General features: G+C 41.8%; 1 protein-coding gene across 3 annotated transcripts in view; it reads right to left on the bottom strand.

Moving 5' to 3' along the window:
• LOC136867308 (lipase 3) overlaps positions 1–15,177 on the bottom strand; it is a 174,444-nt gene that overhangs the window by 70,153 nt on the left and 89,114 nt on the right. For 2 of the 3 annotated variants that reach the window (XM_067144466.2, XM_067144465.2), the window contains 2 exons: positions 14,676–14,818; positions 11,058–11,388 (listed from right to left, as the gene is read on the bottom strand). In XM_067144466.2, the coding sequence (XP_067000567.2) occupies positions 11,239–11,388; positions 14,676–14,818 (293 nt within the window). In that variant the 3' untranslated portion in view covers positions 11,058–11,238. Of the gene's footprint in view, positions 1–11,057; positions 11,389–14,675; positions 14,819–15,177 lie in introns of those variants that run through there. The other variant, XM_068226701.1, reaches the window with a different exon arrangement.

Here is a 15,177-nt window from a genome sequence, read left to right as displayed (position 1 = left end):
ATGATTAATGACTGAGAGATGAAATTAAATTGTATTGGAAAGTGTTGCTGGAATGAAATATGATAGGGTAAACCGGAGTAGCCGGAGAAAAATCTGTCTCGCCTCCGCTTTGTCCAACACAAATCTGACATGGAGGGACCGGAATTTGAACCACGAGACACAGCGGTGAAGGGGCAGTGCACTGCTGCCTAAGCCACGGAGCCTAAATCTTCAATTAATTGTGTTAATTTTCCAGTCTTTCTGTATAACGCAGGTTAGCTAATGTAAAATGCTTCCTAGCCTTACTGTTCTTATTGTATTGTGAAAACATGTCACAAATTTTCAAAATACTCTCATATCATACAGCTCTTTAGTTGAACTCACGGGTATTAAGGTTCCTGTGTGAGCAAAGAACTGATCCCACTACTTTCGGATAAGAATCAGCACGATAGCTTACTCCGAAGGACTGGCATACATACTTCATACATGAATACCGATTAATTTACCCTCTTTTGGAAAAGCCCCTGGATAGAAATTAAAATCATTCGAATGTTCTATGTGGGCTTGTGAGAGTCAGCTTCGTGAAAATAGCCTTTAGTATTTCATTCAGTGCCTCCGTGGCTCAGACGGCAGCGCGTCGGCCTCTCACCACTGGATACCGTGGTACAAATCCCGGTCACTCCATGTGAGATTTGTGCTGGACAAAGCGGAGGCGGGACAGGATTTTCTCCGGGTACTCCGGTTTTCCCTGTCATCATTCATTCCAGCAACACTCTCCATTCTCATTTCATAGCATCTATCAGTCATTAATAAATCACTTTGAGAGTGGCGACCCCATCGTACTAACAGCCTATATATGCTTCATTCATTACATCCCTGATCCGGTCAACGACTGGAAAACAGGTAGTAGGTTTTCATTTTCATTTTCATTTCATTCAGAACAATACCTTTCATCTACCATACTTTTCCTTGAGATTGTTCCTATATATTCTCCAGTGCACTTTATTGCCATAAGGAGACGCGTAATATTTCTCTCGTTATATATGAAGTTATTTAGGAGAGTCATCGATCTTACACAGAGAGCGGTGTTTGCATACTGTGATATATTGCCCGAGTAACATGCCACCGTGTGAATCGTCACATTTGTATCCGTGGCCAGCAAACCATTTGTTACACATCAGAAACTGAGAGACGAATGTTTGAGGAAAGGGTAGCCTACGTGGTCAGTGAGAGGAATCTCAGCAATTCGACTATCTAGAAGTGGGATTTATTTGCCAGTAGTACTGTTTATATCAAGATTTATACAATATGGCATGTATAGACAAATTACGAAACATTTGATACGCCGCAAAGCCAGTAAACACCATGCACTTTAGAATGAAGCGGTAGATGGAGACACATTGGACAATGAGCGCGGTCGTCGGAACTGCTCATTAGACAAATGCTGTCTATATTTCATACGTATTTAAGCTATAGTAAACACATAGTAAATATATTTTACTGATAATTACGTTTTTTACATTTGAAATTATTTGATTAAAATATAGGTTCATTTCAGACTGACAGTTGTTCGGGTTTACAATACGGAAAAGCGATGGATGAATGCGGGTTACCTGAGTTGCACAAAATCAGGTAGCTTAAGGGAATACTGGATCAAGCAGTGAATGACTGTTAAGTGTGTGGCGTCACAGCGCGGGAGATTTGACAATTGTACGCTCGAGGTGGGTGTGACGTCACCTGACGGGCAATTTGAGAAGTAGCGCGGCTGGCTACGTGCGCAAGCTTAACCTAGCAAGGCTTGGACTCGACCCCAAGCTTAAACTCACAAGCGTGCCAACTTTAAAAGTCCATTTTGATGCCTAGAAGAGTTCATGCTTAAACTTAGAGGCCTAGATTCGACTCAAGGTTTAACCTTACAGAGCTGCCAAACTTACGCTCTAGAAATTTATTATTATTATTATTATTATTATTATTATTATTATTATTATTATTATTATTATTATTATTATTATTATTATTATTATTATTATTATTATTATTATTATTATTACGGACTTTCCGTGGAGCATACAGGTGTCAGAAGAAGTGGGCATGAATGGGTTGACAGAGAAAAGATCAAAGTATAATTTCGAACTTTAAAATATGAAATTTTATTTCTTTCCTTTTTTTCTGAATGACTTAGATGAACAACACCAAAAAAGGAATAGGACAGATAAAGGTTAGCTTATCATTTCTAGTAACAGTAATAGAAAACCCCAGAATAATCAGGTACAGAATGGGCTTGAACCTCCCAAAAAAACAAATTTCCAAAGAGCGTCTTTGCTCCACACAATGAACCCTCTAGCAGACTACTCTCCAAAACCTTTTACAATAAAGCCTCTCCAAGACGCAATCTAAAAAATTTTTAAAACACTATATTAAATAGAAACAGTTTTCACGGTCTTATTCGCTTGACAACGTAAAGCCTATTGCTCACGGTAAAATGTTTCATAAAATTTGTTGTACAATTAATTTTATAAAAATTTGATGAAAACAAGTTGTGTTGCTCACAGTAAAATTATTTTATAAAATCCGTTGAAGTATCAGGATGGCCATCTATGAACTCACTCCTGAACTAGAGTGTGCATGTGCTGCCATCTATCGATAAACTTTTAATCCAAGAATCAGCTGTTCAACTTACAGTGTGTTTGAGAGTATTGCTCCAACAAACAAAGCAAAACTTGATGCTTTAGCTGCAATTATATGTTGTACAGTGGTAAAAAGGAAGAAAAGAAATGCCAACTCGGGTTGGATCAAAAGCAGAGAAGAAGGTAGAGGATTGCTGTCCTTGGTCGAAAATGAGTTGAGGTTAGAAGACCAGCATTCATATAAGAATTCGGCGATTGTGTTTTCTGCCCCTCTTCTTGCATTTCTGTTGTGGTAAAATGACGTGTTAACTTCGTACAAACAAGGATATTCCTGGTATTCGTCCAGTAAAACACTAACAGCTTCCTTAGTCCACCCGGATCCTGCCATTTTAGAAAGAAGTGTTTGTTTACAATCGAGCTTCACAATCTTCTCACTACGTAGCGCCAGTATCATCGTTATGTCAGCTTCGCTGATTGGTTCGTTCCATAAAATTAATTTTATGGAATATAACATGTCCTATTTTACGAAAAGTTTTATAAGATGTTTTATAAAACTTGAATTTGACCGTGAACAACAGAAATTTTATAAAATTAAATGACTGTACAATAAATTTGACAGAAAATGTTACCGTGAGCAACAGGCATAAGTTACATTTAAACAGGAAAGTTAAATAGAGACAATGAGACATTAACTTTGCACCACTGATTCTATAATGCGTATTTTCAACATTTTAGTCATTCAACAGCGAAGCCCCGTTGCTTATGTGATCACCTGAAAAATGGCGGACGTTCGTTCAATTAGCTTCAGCCAGGCAGCGCTTCCACTTCTTTATGTCATTCTAGCTCGTTGAACCTGAGTGTACGACGGTATTTCCGTGCGCTGTGCCAACGTCGCGGCACTAGTTCACATTGTTTCCGCGGATCTCCTCGTCTTAGTCAGGTAATATATTTGCAACTTCAGTTGTGCACTATTTTTATTTTTAATGACATCTCTTAGGATTGAAGGCAAAAGATATAACTGACCTGACACGTTGCATTCTAAGTAGGACCATTTGCTGCCAAATGTAAATATTTCGCATTCCCTTGCCTTTACTCCTACGAGTTAACATGTATTATCTCAGTCACCGCTGTTCACATTATAGTCTAGAGGTTCCTTTGGACAATATTTGCCTTCAGCAGCTTTTCTGTAATTATAGGTGAAAGCTCAGGTAAAATACTAATGCCAATATCGTTCATAACTTCCGCAAAGAAGAATTCGTACATTCAACATAAATCAAGTTTCCAAAGTTAAAACCCACGAAATGATATTACTGTGTTATCTAAAAGCAGTAACACATGTTTGACTTATCTATACAAGCCTACAACCATAAAAGTTCAAAATCACTAACGTTTACCAATATTTATCAATAAATCATAATAGTCTAAACAAGATTAAAACAAAAGTGAAAGACTAACTTCAGTCAACGTTTAATGACTGATTTCGACATAATACCACATAGATACCCATTATCAAAGTTAGGCTACAAACGTTTCTCTCAGTACCGTAATTGCATTCCTAGTCCTATCACTACATCTCTGTCTCTCCGTAACTGAAGGAATTCAAATTCATAGTTGTCACTAATCAACACAACGACATGGATACTGGTAATGACACTTCAAAACTTACTTGATCATCAGAGTGAAATACAAAGAATTTCCATGTCACAATCGAAAGGAAATCCTTCAACCCTTATAACAAACCTGATACAAAATTATTCAACGGACAGCGGAGATATATACCAGTTACTTAAACGTTAACAGTAATTACTGCCAATCTATTTTCCCATTAATGGTTAGTTCTTTGGAAATCCAAAATGTGTGGTATTTGCACCCTCATAATTAGGTCAGAAAACAGGCACATAACATTTATTACATGTGTGTATCATATTTTTACAATTTAACTATCTCACCCCGCCAAGAAAAAGCTAAGTCACCTCCGTACAGGCCATTAAGGTCCTTCGAGGAGTGGAAGGTAAAGGCTTCCACCATTGTTAACCTCGGCACTTGATGGGGTAGAGTGGTTAGCCCAATGCCCGGCCGCCTTTGCCCCCAGGAATTAACCTGGTACTCATTTTCGGTGTAGGCTGAATGAACCTCAGGGCCATATGCACGTCCGGAAGTGGAAATCTCGTATCTTAAATTTTACGACTTCCTGACGGGGATTCGAACCCACGTCCTTCCGGGCGGACCGAGCACGCCTTTACCGCCTCGGCCAGGCAGCCCCTAACTATCTCCCAAACACACCCTAAAAATCAACTGAAGCAACAGGAAACACTCAGGATACATTATAAGTAAATTATAGATTCAGTACCGTCTAATTACACATCATTAACGCATCTAAAATAACTAGACCTCTAATAAATTAAACTAAAACTTTATTCAATACTAGTTGTTACCCACGGCTTCGTAATTTGATAAAAATTAATTGTTCCTCGGTACTGCACTAAGACACTATCTGAAAATCTCTAAAGTATAAAAACTCACCGAAAAATTGCATTTCATTTAACCCGGAAACTCTTTGTAAACCACGTTTGTGGCATTGCCTTCTGGGGCTAAAATGACCAGACTACTGGCAGAGATAAATTTGGAACATGCGACATGGAATTTTACATGTGAGAAACAGTCCTCTTTTAAGTCGAAAAAGAGGGGTTTCTTTATTTCTAAAGGAGATTCCAAATACCAATTTTTACGTCTTTAACATCTTAGTTTCTGAGATATAAGTATCCTCTTGAAGAGAATTCAACTCCTTCTTCACTTGTTTTCGATCTCCAGCTTAAATTGATTATCCGAAAACAAAAAGTATGTGTTTCCTTATTTTTAAAGGAGATTACAAATACCAATTTTCACGTCTGTAACATATTAAGTTTATGAGCTATACTGTAGATATAGTCATGTTAAAAACTGCCCCACTGCTTTGCTGAGTGGTCAGCGTTGAGGCCTTCGGTTCACAGGGTTTTGGGTTCGATTCCGGGCAGGTCGGGGATTTCAGTCGCGTGTGATTAATTCTTCTGGCTCGGGGACAGGTTTTTTGTCTTCGTCCCAACACTTGCAACGTACTTCTACTGTAATGTGAACATCTGCTTCTCTACCTGGTTATCTGCTCAGTTCGCCTACTCATCTGCTGTCTCCTGCTACGTATACTTCGCTACAAACGCCGTCTTGTTGCTCACCAACCTGCCTTCTACTCCGTTCGCTGTGTATACTTTTCGTATACTGTGCTTTTGCTTGCGCTATATGCCTGTCCTCGCTACGTCACTTCCTACGTCACAGAAACTTCTCGATCTGCCTTGGGAATGTTTCTGTTCTGCTATATAAGGGCGACTTTGGCCACGGCTCGTGGTCTTTCATCGACGTCTCTCAAGTGGACTACACAACTCGTCGCCGAAGACTCTCCTGCTATTTTTGATCGGCCGGGTGGCTACACATCTTTACTATCCGCTCGCGCCGAGTCAACAAAGCATATAGGCCGACTCCTCGTTGGACGTTTGCCTCCCTAACATCTTAACACAATGCCTACAACCACAATCACCACCACCATAGCCTTCTGTTATCACACCTACTCTTCCCATTCCCTCACCACTACTACATCGTCCCATCCATCGCTTGTTATGTCTACCTTCCTCCCCGACCCCCAGAGCATCTACCGACTGTCTACGCCAACTCCATCTTCAGCCGCACCAGCAGCAGCAAGTCAAACTTCGTTGCCACAATCCACAGTGTCACCAGCAACAGCCCGTCAACCTCCGTTACCGCCATCAACAGTGTTACCACCATCTTCAACCGCACCTGCAGCAGCCGCCAACCGCTCAACGCCATCGACATTAACTCCACCTGCACTGTTCAGTTGCGTCGTTCGCGGCGTCGACGCCCTCATCTCGCCAGCGGAAGTTCACCATCAATTTCGTCGTCAAGGCATACCCATCTGGAGGGCGTTTCGCATCTTTAACACCCACGGCCCCACCTATCTAATCCGTCTCCAGCTCACCAGCGCAGCAGCAGTTGACCACCTCATCTCCCATGGTGTCAATCTCTACGGCCGTCGCCATAATGTTTGAACCTTCTCGTTCTCTTCCCCACGCTCGAAATCCTCAATCCACATCTCGTCGTCCCACCCGGCTCGATCATCCTCCTTTTCACCGTACACAACACGTCAGTCCACTTACCCCCTTTGTTCATATCTCACTCCCCTCACCTATACTAGATCATCTAAGACAAATCACGACTGTCCTTTCCCACATAGCTTCTACACTACACCTCCTTATTTCCTCTCGCAACTTCTATCTCGATACTCCCGTATAAATCGTCACTTCCTTTCATCTCCCCAGCCAAGCTAACTCCTAACATCTCCTCAACCAAGAGACCCTCATCACTTCTCCACCTAATATCGATTCGCATTACCCACCTTCTTCATTTCTCACACCTCCCAGATCTTCTCACTTCTCTCGGCCCGAGAGATCGCGTAACGATCTAGGGGGCCCGCCCCGCCCGACGGGCGGGGAATGAAAACTTCTCGACAGACGACACGGCTCGTTAGTCTGGCATCGACACTGGAACTCTGCGTGAGGAGGGAGTACTGACCTTGTTGCGGCTGGTCCGCATACACTTCGCTAAATTTCCGTCCAACTGGAAACAATTTGACAGCATGAGGTCTGAGTGAGCAAAGCCTTATGTTACCTTAATTTTGCGTCTGAAACTTTTACTGGAACTAAATTACTCTTAGTTTTTAGCCTTCAGGCACTAGTACTACTAAATATTTAACAGCCTGGAGTCTGCCTATCTACTGTTCACTTTCACTTTATGAGAACGTATTTCTTGTTAGTGTGGATTTGCATTCTGCGAACTTTGTGTGTGGACAAGAACCGTGTGTTCAGTCAGGAGTATATAAAAGGAACATTGATGCACACTTTTATTGGTGAAAGAAAACTATTCAACTAAGCAGTCGGACTCTTCCTTGTTTCTTCCCTCCCCTCTTCCTAAAATTTTCTCCCGCTCCCCCGCTCCATCCTTCCGACTTCTGTCTTTTCATTCTTTTGGTGTCTTTAAAGAAAAGTTCTAGGAACACCTGGTGGTGCTGTTTTATCGTGGCCTAATGTCGCATTATGATATTAAAATAATGCTGCGTTTGTTGTAAATAGCAATGTTTTGTCTAAAATTCTAGTCAAGTGTCTCTTATAAGAAACCTTTCTGTGCTATTTTCATGCTCTGTTCAAAGAAGAAAGGCTGAAATAAGAAAGATAACAAACCTAGGTCTTGTAAAAGATATCTCTTTTAAATTGTAAACCTGTTCGGTATTTGTTCTTTTGCCAAGTTACTGAATATAATCTGTTGATACTTCTTGTTCTGAAAAGGGAGTTTCTTCAAATACTTCGGTGTCCCTTTCACTTCCTCCGCTATTCTTTCTTTTGTACTTACTACGGATAACCTCGGGCTATCCCAGCACTACTTCCCATCACTCTGCTCGTCAATTATTTACTTGTGTAGTTCATGTTTTATAAATTATGAGTGTTCGTGCTGTATGGATTTCGCAAAAAAAGTCTCCTATGGTTGGATATGGAACTGTTCTTGGGTAATCACCTACAATATAGTGATACTGAACTTTATAATTGAATTAGCTGGTCACCCTTGGTTCAGTGTCGTGTCCTATCGTTGTCATTATCTCTGATTTTCTTAAGCGATTCGTACTTATAGATGGTTTCAATAACCAAATTAAGGTGACTGGACTATATCTTGAATCTCGTACGTCAAATGTTTAAATGGATAACATATTGTTCTCCAGTTCCCTTGTTACTATTTCGTTACCCAGTCACGAGTCATCTTGACCTCGTTCAAGGACAAACACACACATACACACACACACCAAGGGAAAGATCATATGTTCAATATATATTACTTACGTAACGCACTCTCCTCTTCATATTCACTCAACATACCACATTACCAACCACAACAGGAACACGCAATAATAATTACATCCCAACATATAGGGTTGGCGTCAGGAAGGGCATCCAGCCGTAAAAGGGATCAAATACACATGTGCGACACAGTTCACACCCGTGACCTCACAGGTGTGGGAAAAGCGGTAGAAGAAGAAGATACTCATTTCAATAATTCACTCACTTTTTAATTCTTTTCTAAAAATATTCATTTATTTTTAAAGGTGATTCCAAGTACCAATTTTAACGTCTGTAACATGTTAGGTTTTTGTGATATACCGGTATTGTAGATAAGCTCGCTGCTGTAGAATCCTGGAGCTGACGTTGCCATGGTTACGGCAGTTCATTTCCTTATCCGATTCCTAGAGCAGTGGTAGTGTAGTGCCAATATCTCCATATCGGTTGGTTTTAGGACCTTATAACATTGTTTCCGGCTCCGTAGGGCTTATAGAGTTTTGTTCTTTGCGTCAAGGGGCTTGCATTGAGCTTTTTCTGGTCCTTGTACAACAAATTCGTTATTTTTCCTATATTAGCCTATGGTTTTTATATCTCTCCCCGTGTCCCCCCGCCCTCGAATTGTTTTTAAAATAAAATACAGCCCATATCTCTCGAGGATCATGAATATATACTTTAGTAAAATAATTTTTCGAATCGGTCCAGTAGTTCCCGAGATTAGCCATTACATACAAACATCTCTTTATATATATATATACACTGACTGACAGAGCAAATGCAACACCAAGGAGGAGTGGTTCGAAAGGGACGAAAGTTGGGGAAAAAACAGAGTCGGCACGGAAGAATAATTGATGTTTATTTCAAACCGATATGCAGGTTACACAATGCGCACGGCATCGACTCAGTAGGATGTAGGACCACCGCGAGCGGCGATGCACGCAGAAACACGTCGAGGTACAGAGTCAATAAGAGTGCGGGTGGTGTCCTGAGGGATGGTTCTCCATTCTCTGTCAACCATTTGCCACAGTTGGTCGTCCGTACGAGGCTGGAGCAGAGTTTGCAAACGGCGTCCAATGAGATCCCACACGTGTTCGATTGGTGAGAGATCCGGAGAGTACGCTGACCACGGAACCATCTGTACACCTCGTAGAGCCTGTTGGGAGATGCGAGCAGTGTGTGGGCGGGCATTATCCTGCTGAAACAGAGCATTGGGCAGCCCCTGAAGGTACGGGAGTGCCACCGGCCGCAGCACATGCTGCACGTAGCGGTGGGCATTTAACGTGCCTTGAATACGCACTAGAGGTGACGTGGAATCATACGCAATAGCGCCCCAAACCATGATGCCGCGTTGTCTAGCGGTAGGGCGCTCCACAGTTACTGCCGGATTTGACCTTTCTCCACGCCGACGCCACACTCGTCTGCGGTGACTATCACTGACAGAACAGAAGCGTGACTCATCGGAGAACACGACGTTCCGCCATTCCCTCATCCAAGTCGCTCTAGCCCGGCACCATGCCAGGCGTGCACGTCTATGCTGTGGAGTCAATGGTAGTCTTCTGAGCGGACGCCGGGAGTGCAGGCCTCCTTCAACCAATCGACGGGAAATTGTTCTGGTCGATATTGGAACAGCCAGGGTGTCTTGCACATGCTGGAGAATGACGGTTGACGTGGCGTGCGGGGCTGCCACCGCTTGGCGGCGGATGCGCCGATCCTCGCGTGCTGACGTCACTCGGGCTGCGCCTGGACCCCTCGCACGTGCCACATGTCCCTGCGCCAACCATCTTCGCCACAGGCGCTGCACCGTGGATACATCCCTATGGGTATCGGCTGCGATTTGACGAAGCGACCAACCTGCCCTTCTCAGCCCGATCACCATACCCCTCGTAAAGTCGTCTGTCTGCTGGAAATGCCTCCGTTGACGGCGGCCTGGCATTCTTAGCTATACACGTGTCCTGTGGCACACGACAACACGTTCTACAATGACTGTCGGCTGAGAAATCACGGTACGAAGTGGGCCATTCGCCAACGCCGTGTCCCATTTATCGTTCGCTACGTGCGCAGCACAGCGGCGCATTTCACATCATGAGCATACCACAGTGACGTCAGTCTACCCTGCAATTGGCATAAAGTTCTGACCACTCCTTCTTGGTGTTGCATTTGCTCTGTCAGTCAGTGTATATATATATATATATATATATATATAGGTAGTGAAATCGCGAATTCAGGCAACAAGATTATCTCTCCGGCTCGGACACACGCCGAATGTAAACTGGACATTATTAAAACGAGGCCCAATACCCTTGCGACGCAAGGTCCAAGCACTCGGCCATTTGATCAAATATCAATGTATGTCTTCAGGTGTGATAGTTTTGTAGTTTTTCTTGGTTTATAACCTTGGTGTGAAGCCTCACGAATGTTGGGGCTTCAACGGCTCCAAACTCTCGATACAATGTAGGGTGATAACTAGAATATAATCATTGCAGTTTTATTCCAAGGATGGGTCTATGACCTAGATGTTAAGCACTTTTATGCAGAAAGCATACTTTTTTTATTTCGGGAAGTAAATTACGAGTAAAATTACATTTGGAATAAAGTAATTATTACAAGTAAAACATACTATAGAAATAATCATTACGTAATACTTTTAAGCAGCTACTTTCCAACTGTGATATTGCAGTCTTTTCTTGGAGATCGTTGTGTAAGGCTCAGTACTTTCTCAAAAGTCTGAGGATGTCCTCATACACTAGGGACTTGACGTTCATCGCCCAGATGAAATCTACATGCGTGAACTCTTCATCCTTCACTTTCAAGAAAGCGATCACATTAGGCAGTGCTTCCTTGGTTTTAGCTACGTCCTGCAAAAGACAAAGAATGCAACATCAAATTCTATTTCATACTTGTTGTTGTTGTTGTTGTTTGAGTCATCAGTCCATAGACTAGTTTGAGGAAGCTCACCATGCCACCCTATCCTGTACTAACATTTTCATTTCTACGTAACTATTGCATCCTACATCTGCTCTAATCGGCTTGTCATATTCATACCTTGGTCTACCCCTACCGTTCTTACCCCCTACAATTTCTTCAAAAACCAACTGAAAAAGTCCTGGGTGTCTTAAGACGTGTCCCATCATTCTATCTCTTCTTCTTGTCAAATTTAGCCAAATCGATCTCCTCTCACCGATTCGATTTAGTATCTCTTTATTCGAGATTCGATCTATCCATCTCACCTTCAGCATTCTTCTGTACCACCACATTTCAAAAGCTTCTATTCTCTTTCTTTCAGAGCTAGTTATCGTCCATATTTCACTTCCATACAATGCCACGCTCCACACGAAAGTCTTCAAAAACATCTTTCTAATTCCGATATCAATGTTGGAAGTGAGCAAATTTCTTTTCTTAAGAAAGCTCTTCCTTGCTTGTGCTAGTCTGCATTTTATGTCCTCCTTACTCCTGCCATCGTTAGTTATTTTACTACCCAAGTAACAGAATTCATGTACTTCCTTTAAGACTTCATTCCCTAATCTAATATCTCCTACATCACCTTCCTTCGTTCGACTGCACTCCATTACTTTTGTTTTGGACTTATGCCATTCAGCAGCTTCTCGAGATCTTCTGCAGTCTCAGATAAAATAACAATATCTTCGAAAAATCTCAAGGTCTTCATTTCCTCTCCTTTGATTGTGCTTCCCATTCCAAATTCCTCTTTTGATTTCCTTTACTGCCTGTTCTATGTAAACATAGAAACGTAAGGGGGACAAACTGCAGCCTTGCCTCACACCTTTCTGGATTGCTGCTTCTTTTTCAAAGCTCTCGATTCTTATGACTGCAGAGTGATTTTTATACAGATTGTAGATAATTCTTCGTTCTCGGTATCTGATCCCAGTCACGTTCAGGATCTGGACTACATGCAGAATCTTAAGGACAGACTTTTGTGATATTTTGGGCACATGTACTACCGCCCATTTGAGCTTTGCCTTTCGATTATTAAAATAGTTTCTAATTATTACATACAGGTTTCCAGGACATGATGTTTTCTTCAGATGATGTAATATGTTCGGCCACCAGGCATTGCCAAACGCTCCTGAGATATCTAACGTGATCATCAGTACGACTTAACAGATTAAGTGGATAGCTCAATTCGTAGCGCCCTAGTAAGTGCTATACCGCCTGCGTGCAGCGCGAGACAAAATGTTCTGTCATTTCATTACAAGTGGTGGTAACCAAAATATTTTTCACTATAATTATTAACAATGTCTACATGTTTAATACGTTTTTGAAAAAAAATTCTAGCAACTTAATAACATGACAATATTTCTCCCCAGGCTGCGAAGGGTGAGACTTCAGCGGCGGATGGTGTCGTTTCCCTTTACGGAGCGGACAAAGGGAGTGAGTGCTGAGAGAAAGAATGCGGACGGCCGAGATAGTATTATAGAACCAGAGAGAAATCATGGGTAATTAGGAACTGTATAGTATTAGCTGTAAGTTTTTGTTCACGTTAGAAGTAATTATGAGGCCTGACCAGGCCTTGCCAGGGACCACGAAAGAGTCGCTGACTAGTGGAGAAACGGAAAGCACAAGGATTCGAATCTCGTGCACACAGTACCTAGATGAGTGTATTCTATGTGTATCTTTTATTTCAGGTACATATATTTCATATTTGTGTGTGGTGATTTCCATGTTCTGTTGAATGTTGTTTGGAAACTTGTGTTTGTGTCTTGCTGTGGTAGATTCTCTTGCTTTGGGATGCGAGCTCTGCATGCCTTGAAGGTTGTGAGTTCAGATCCCATCCGTGCACTCCAGGGCACAACCATCGACGTAGAATCTGTATTCCTTTGTGGGTTATAGGAATCAGACTCATATGCTTGTTGTGTTTCTTGATATGTGTTTTTCGTACCCTACGTAACCCGGATTAATTTATTATGGATGCGAGAAGATAGTGCTATTCTCTAACGTTAAATGTATTACAAATCATCGCTCTCTAGACCTAACGTTGATGAGACTTACCAGTTTTCCGAGTCCGTGCCATAGGAATATTCAAGTTTCAGGAATTAATGCATTAATTATTACTGAAGGGAGCGAGACCCCATGATCACTTTGATGGCATTAATGAACCCCAAACCCCATGGCACTACAGCCCTTGAAGGGCCTTGGCCTACCAAGCGACCGCTGCTCAGCCCGAAGGCCTGAAGATTACGAAGTGTCGTGTGGTCAGCACGACGAATCCTCTCGGCCGTTATTCTTGGCTTCCTAGACCGGGGACGCTATCTCACCGTCAGATAGCTCCTCAATTCTAATCACGTAGGCTTAGCGGACCATGAACCAGCCCTCAGGTCCAGTTAAAAATCCCTGACCTGGCCGGAATCCAACCCGGGGCCTCCGGGTAAGAGCAGCCTTGCTACCCCTACACCACGGGGCCGGCGGCATTAATAAACAGTGTTTGTTATTTTATTGCTTAAATTTCTCCTTTGTTTTAGAGTAAATAAATTAAGTTTTTATTTCCCTACGCCGTTATAGTTCTCATTCACACAAGTGTTCTCTGACCCTGTCCACTTAGATAAAGTTTTTAGTTAGATACTGAGGGCCACTCGGACGCTCCACGACCCTGATGCGACAGGGCTTATCCAAGGACAAATCAGGACAGGTGATCAGGTACACTATATACTTACTAAAAACTGATTATTTTAATTAAGAAAATGCCATCCGCGTGTCATATTTTTATTTATTTAATAGTCTCTGTTAGAGTGATTTTCCCTATGATGTTAACTTGCAGCTATTTTAGCATGATATGTACGTAATAATTTCGTGATAGCGAATACCAGCAGACAGGCTACTTCGATCGCAATGTTCTTTCTATGTTACGGTCTGCATATTGAAGTTGGTCGTTTCACAATTACATGCTCTACACGATGGTATGCCACTTAGTACAGGGTTGTATAGTTTCTGAGATATTGTTGACCACGGCGTGTGCAAATTATTTACGTGTCGTTTTCTTAATGCCTCCTATACCTCGAACTGTGAGAATAGACCTATTCACGTCAAAAACTCCTGCTTGAAAAATATTTAACATTTTGGCTTATCTTAATCTCTATAACAACTGAAAGGATATATTACTTTTGAAAAGTATATAGCAAAATTTATTTACCCGAGGGTCGGTTATGATGTCATTCTGGGCGTACATTATTGCAACAGGAACAGTAATCTTGCTCACGTCGTACTTGGGAGGTATGCGAGAGCCGTACATAATAAGATTCTTCTCTTCTCCATAATCGTACTTCATGAATTCACCTGTGAATAAATTGCACAATTTTAAGTTAAAATTAAACATTCAAAAATCATTCATAAACATGGACCAATGATCAAGATATCGGTGATTTGAAAACATATTTTTCTAGTTCCTTGTAGAATAAAACTATGTTGTAATGAACAAGCCAGACGACTTGTACGTTGCTTAAACGTTGGATATAACAAGTAAGTTGATGCCTTATGCCGAAGAACGAAGGGAAGCTACAGCTATGGGGTTACCGATATTTTGATACTTTGGGAGGTTCATCTATGTCAAAAAATAAACAGATCCGTGTCCGATGATTTGTGCCACTGAGCACGATAAAATGGACATTTAAATTTAACAACCTGTATAACTTATG

Source organism: Anabrus simplex, chromosome 3, assembly GCF_040414725.1.
Source record: "Anabrus simplex isolate iqAnaSimp1 chromosome 3, ASM4041472v1, whole genome shotgun sequence".
Classification (NCBI taxonomy): Eukaryota; Metazoa; Arthropoda; class Insecta; order Orthoptera; family Tettigoniidae; genus Anabrus; species Anabrus simplex.
This window is presented reverse-complemented; position numbering and strand designations above follow the sequence as displayed.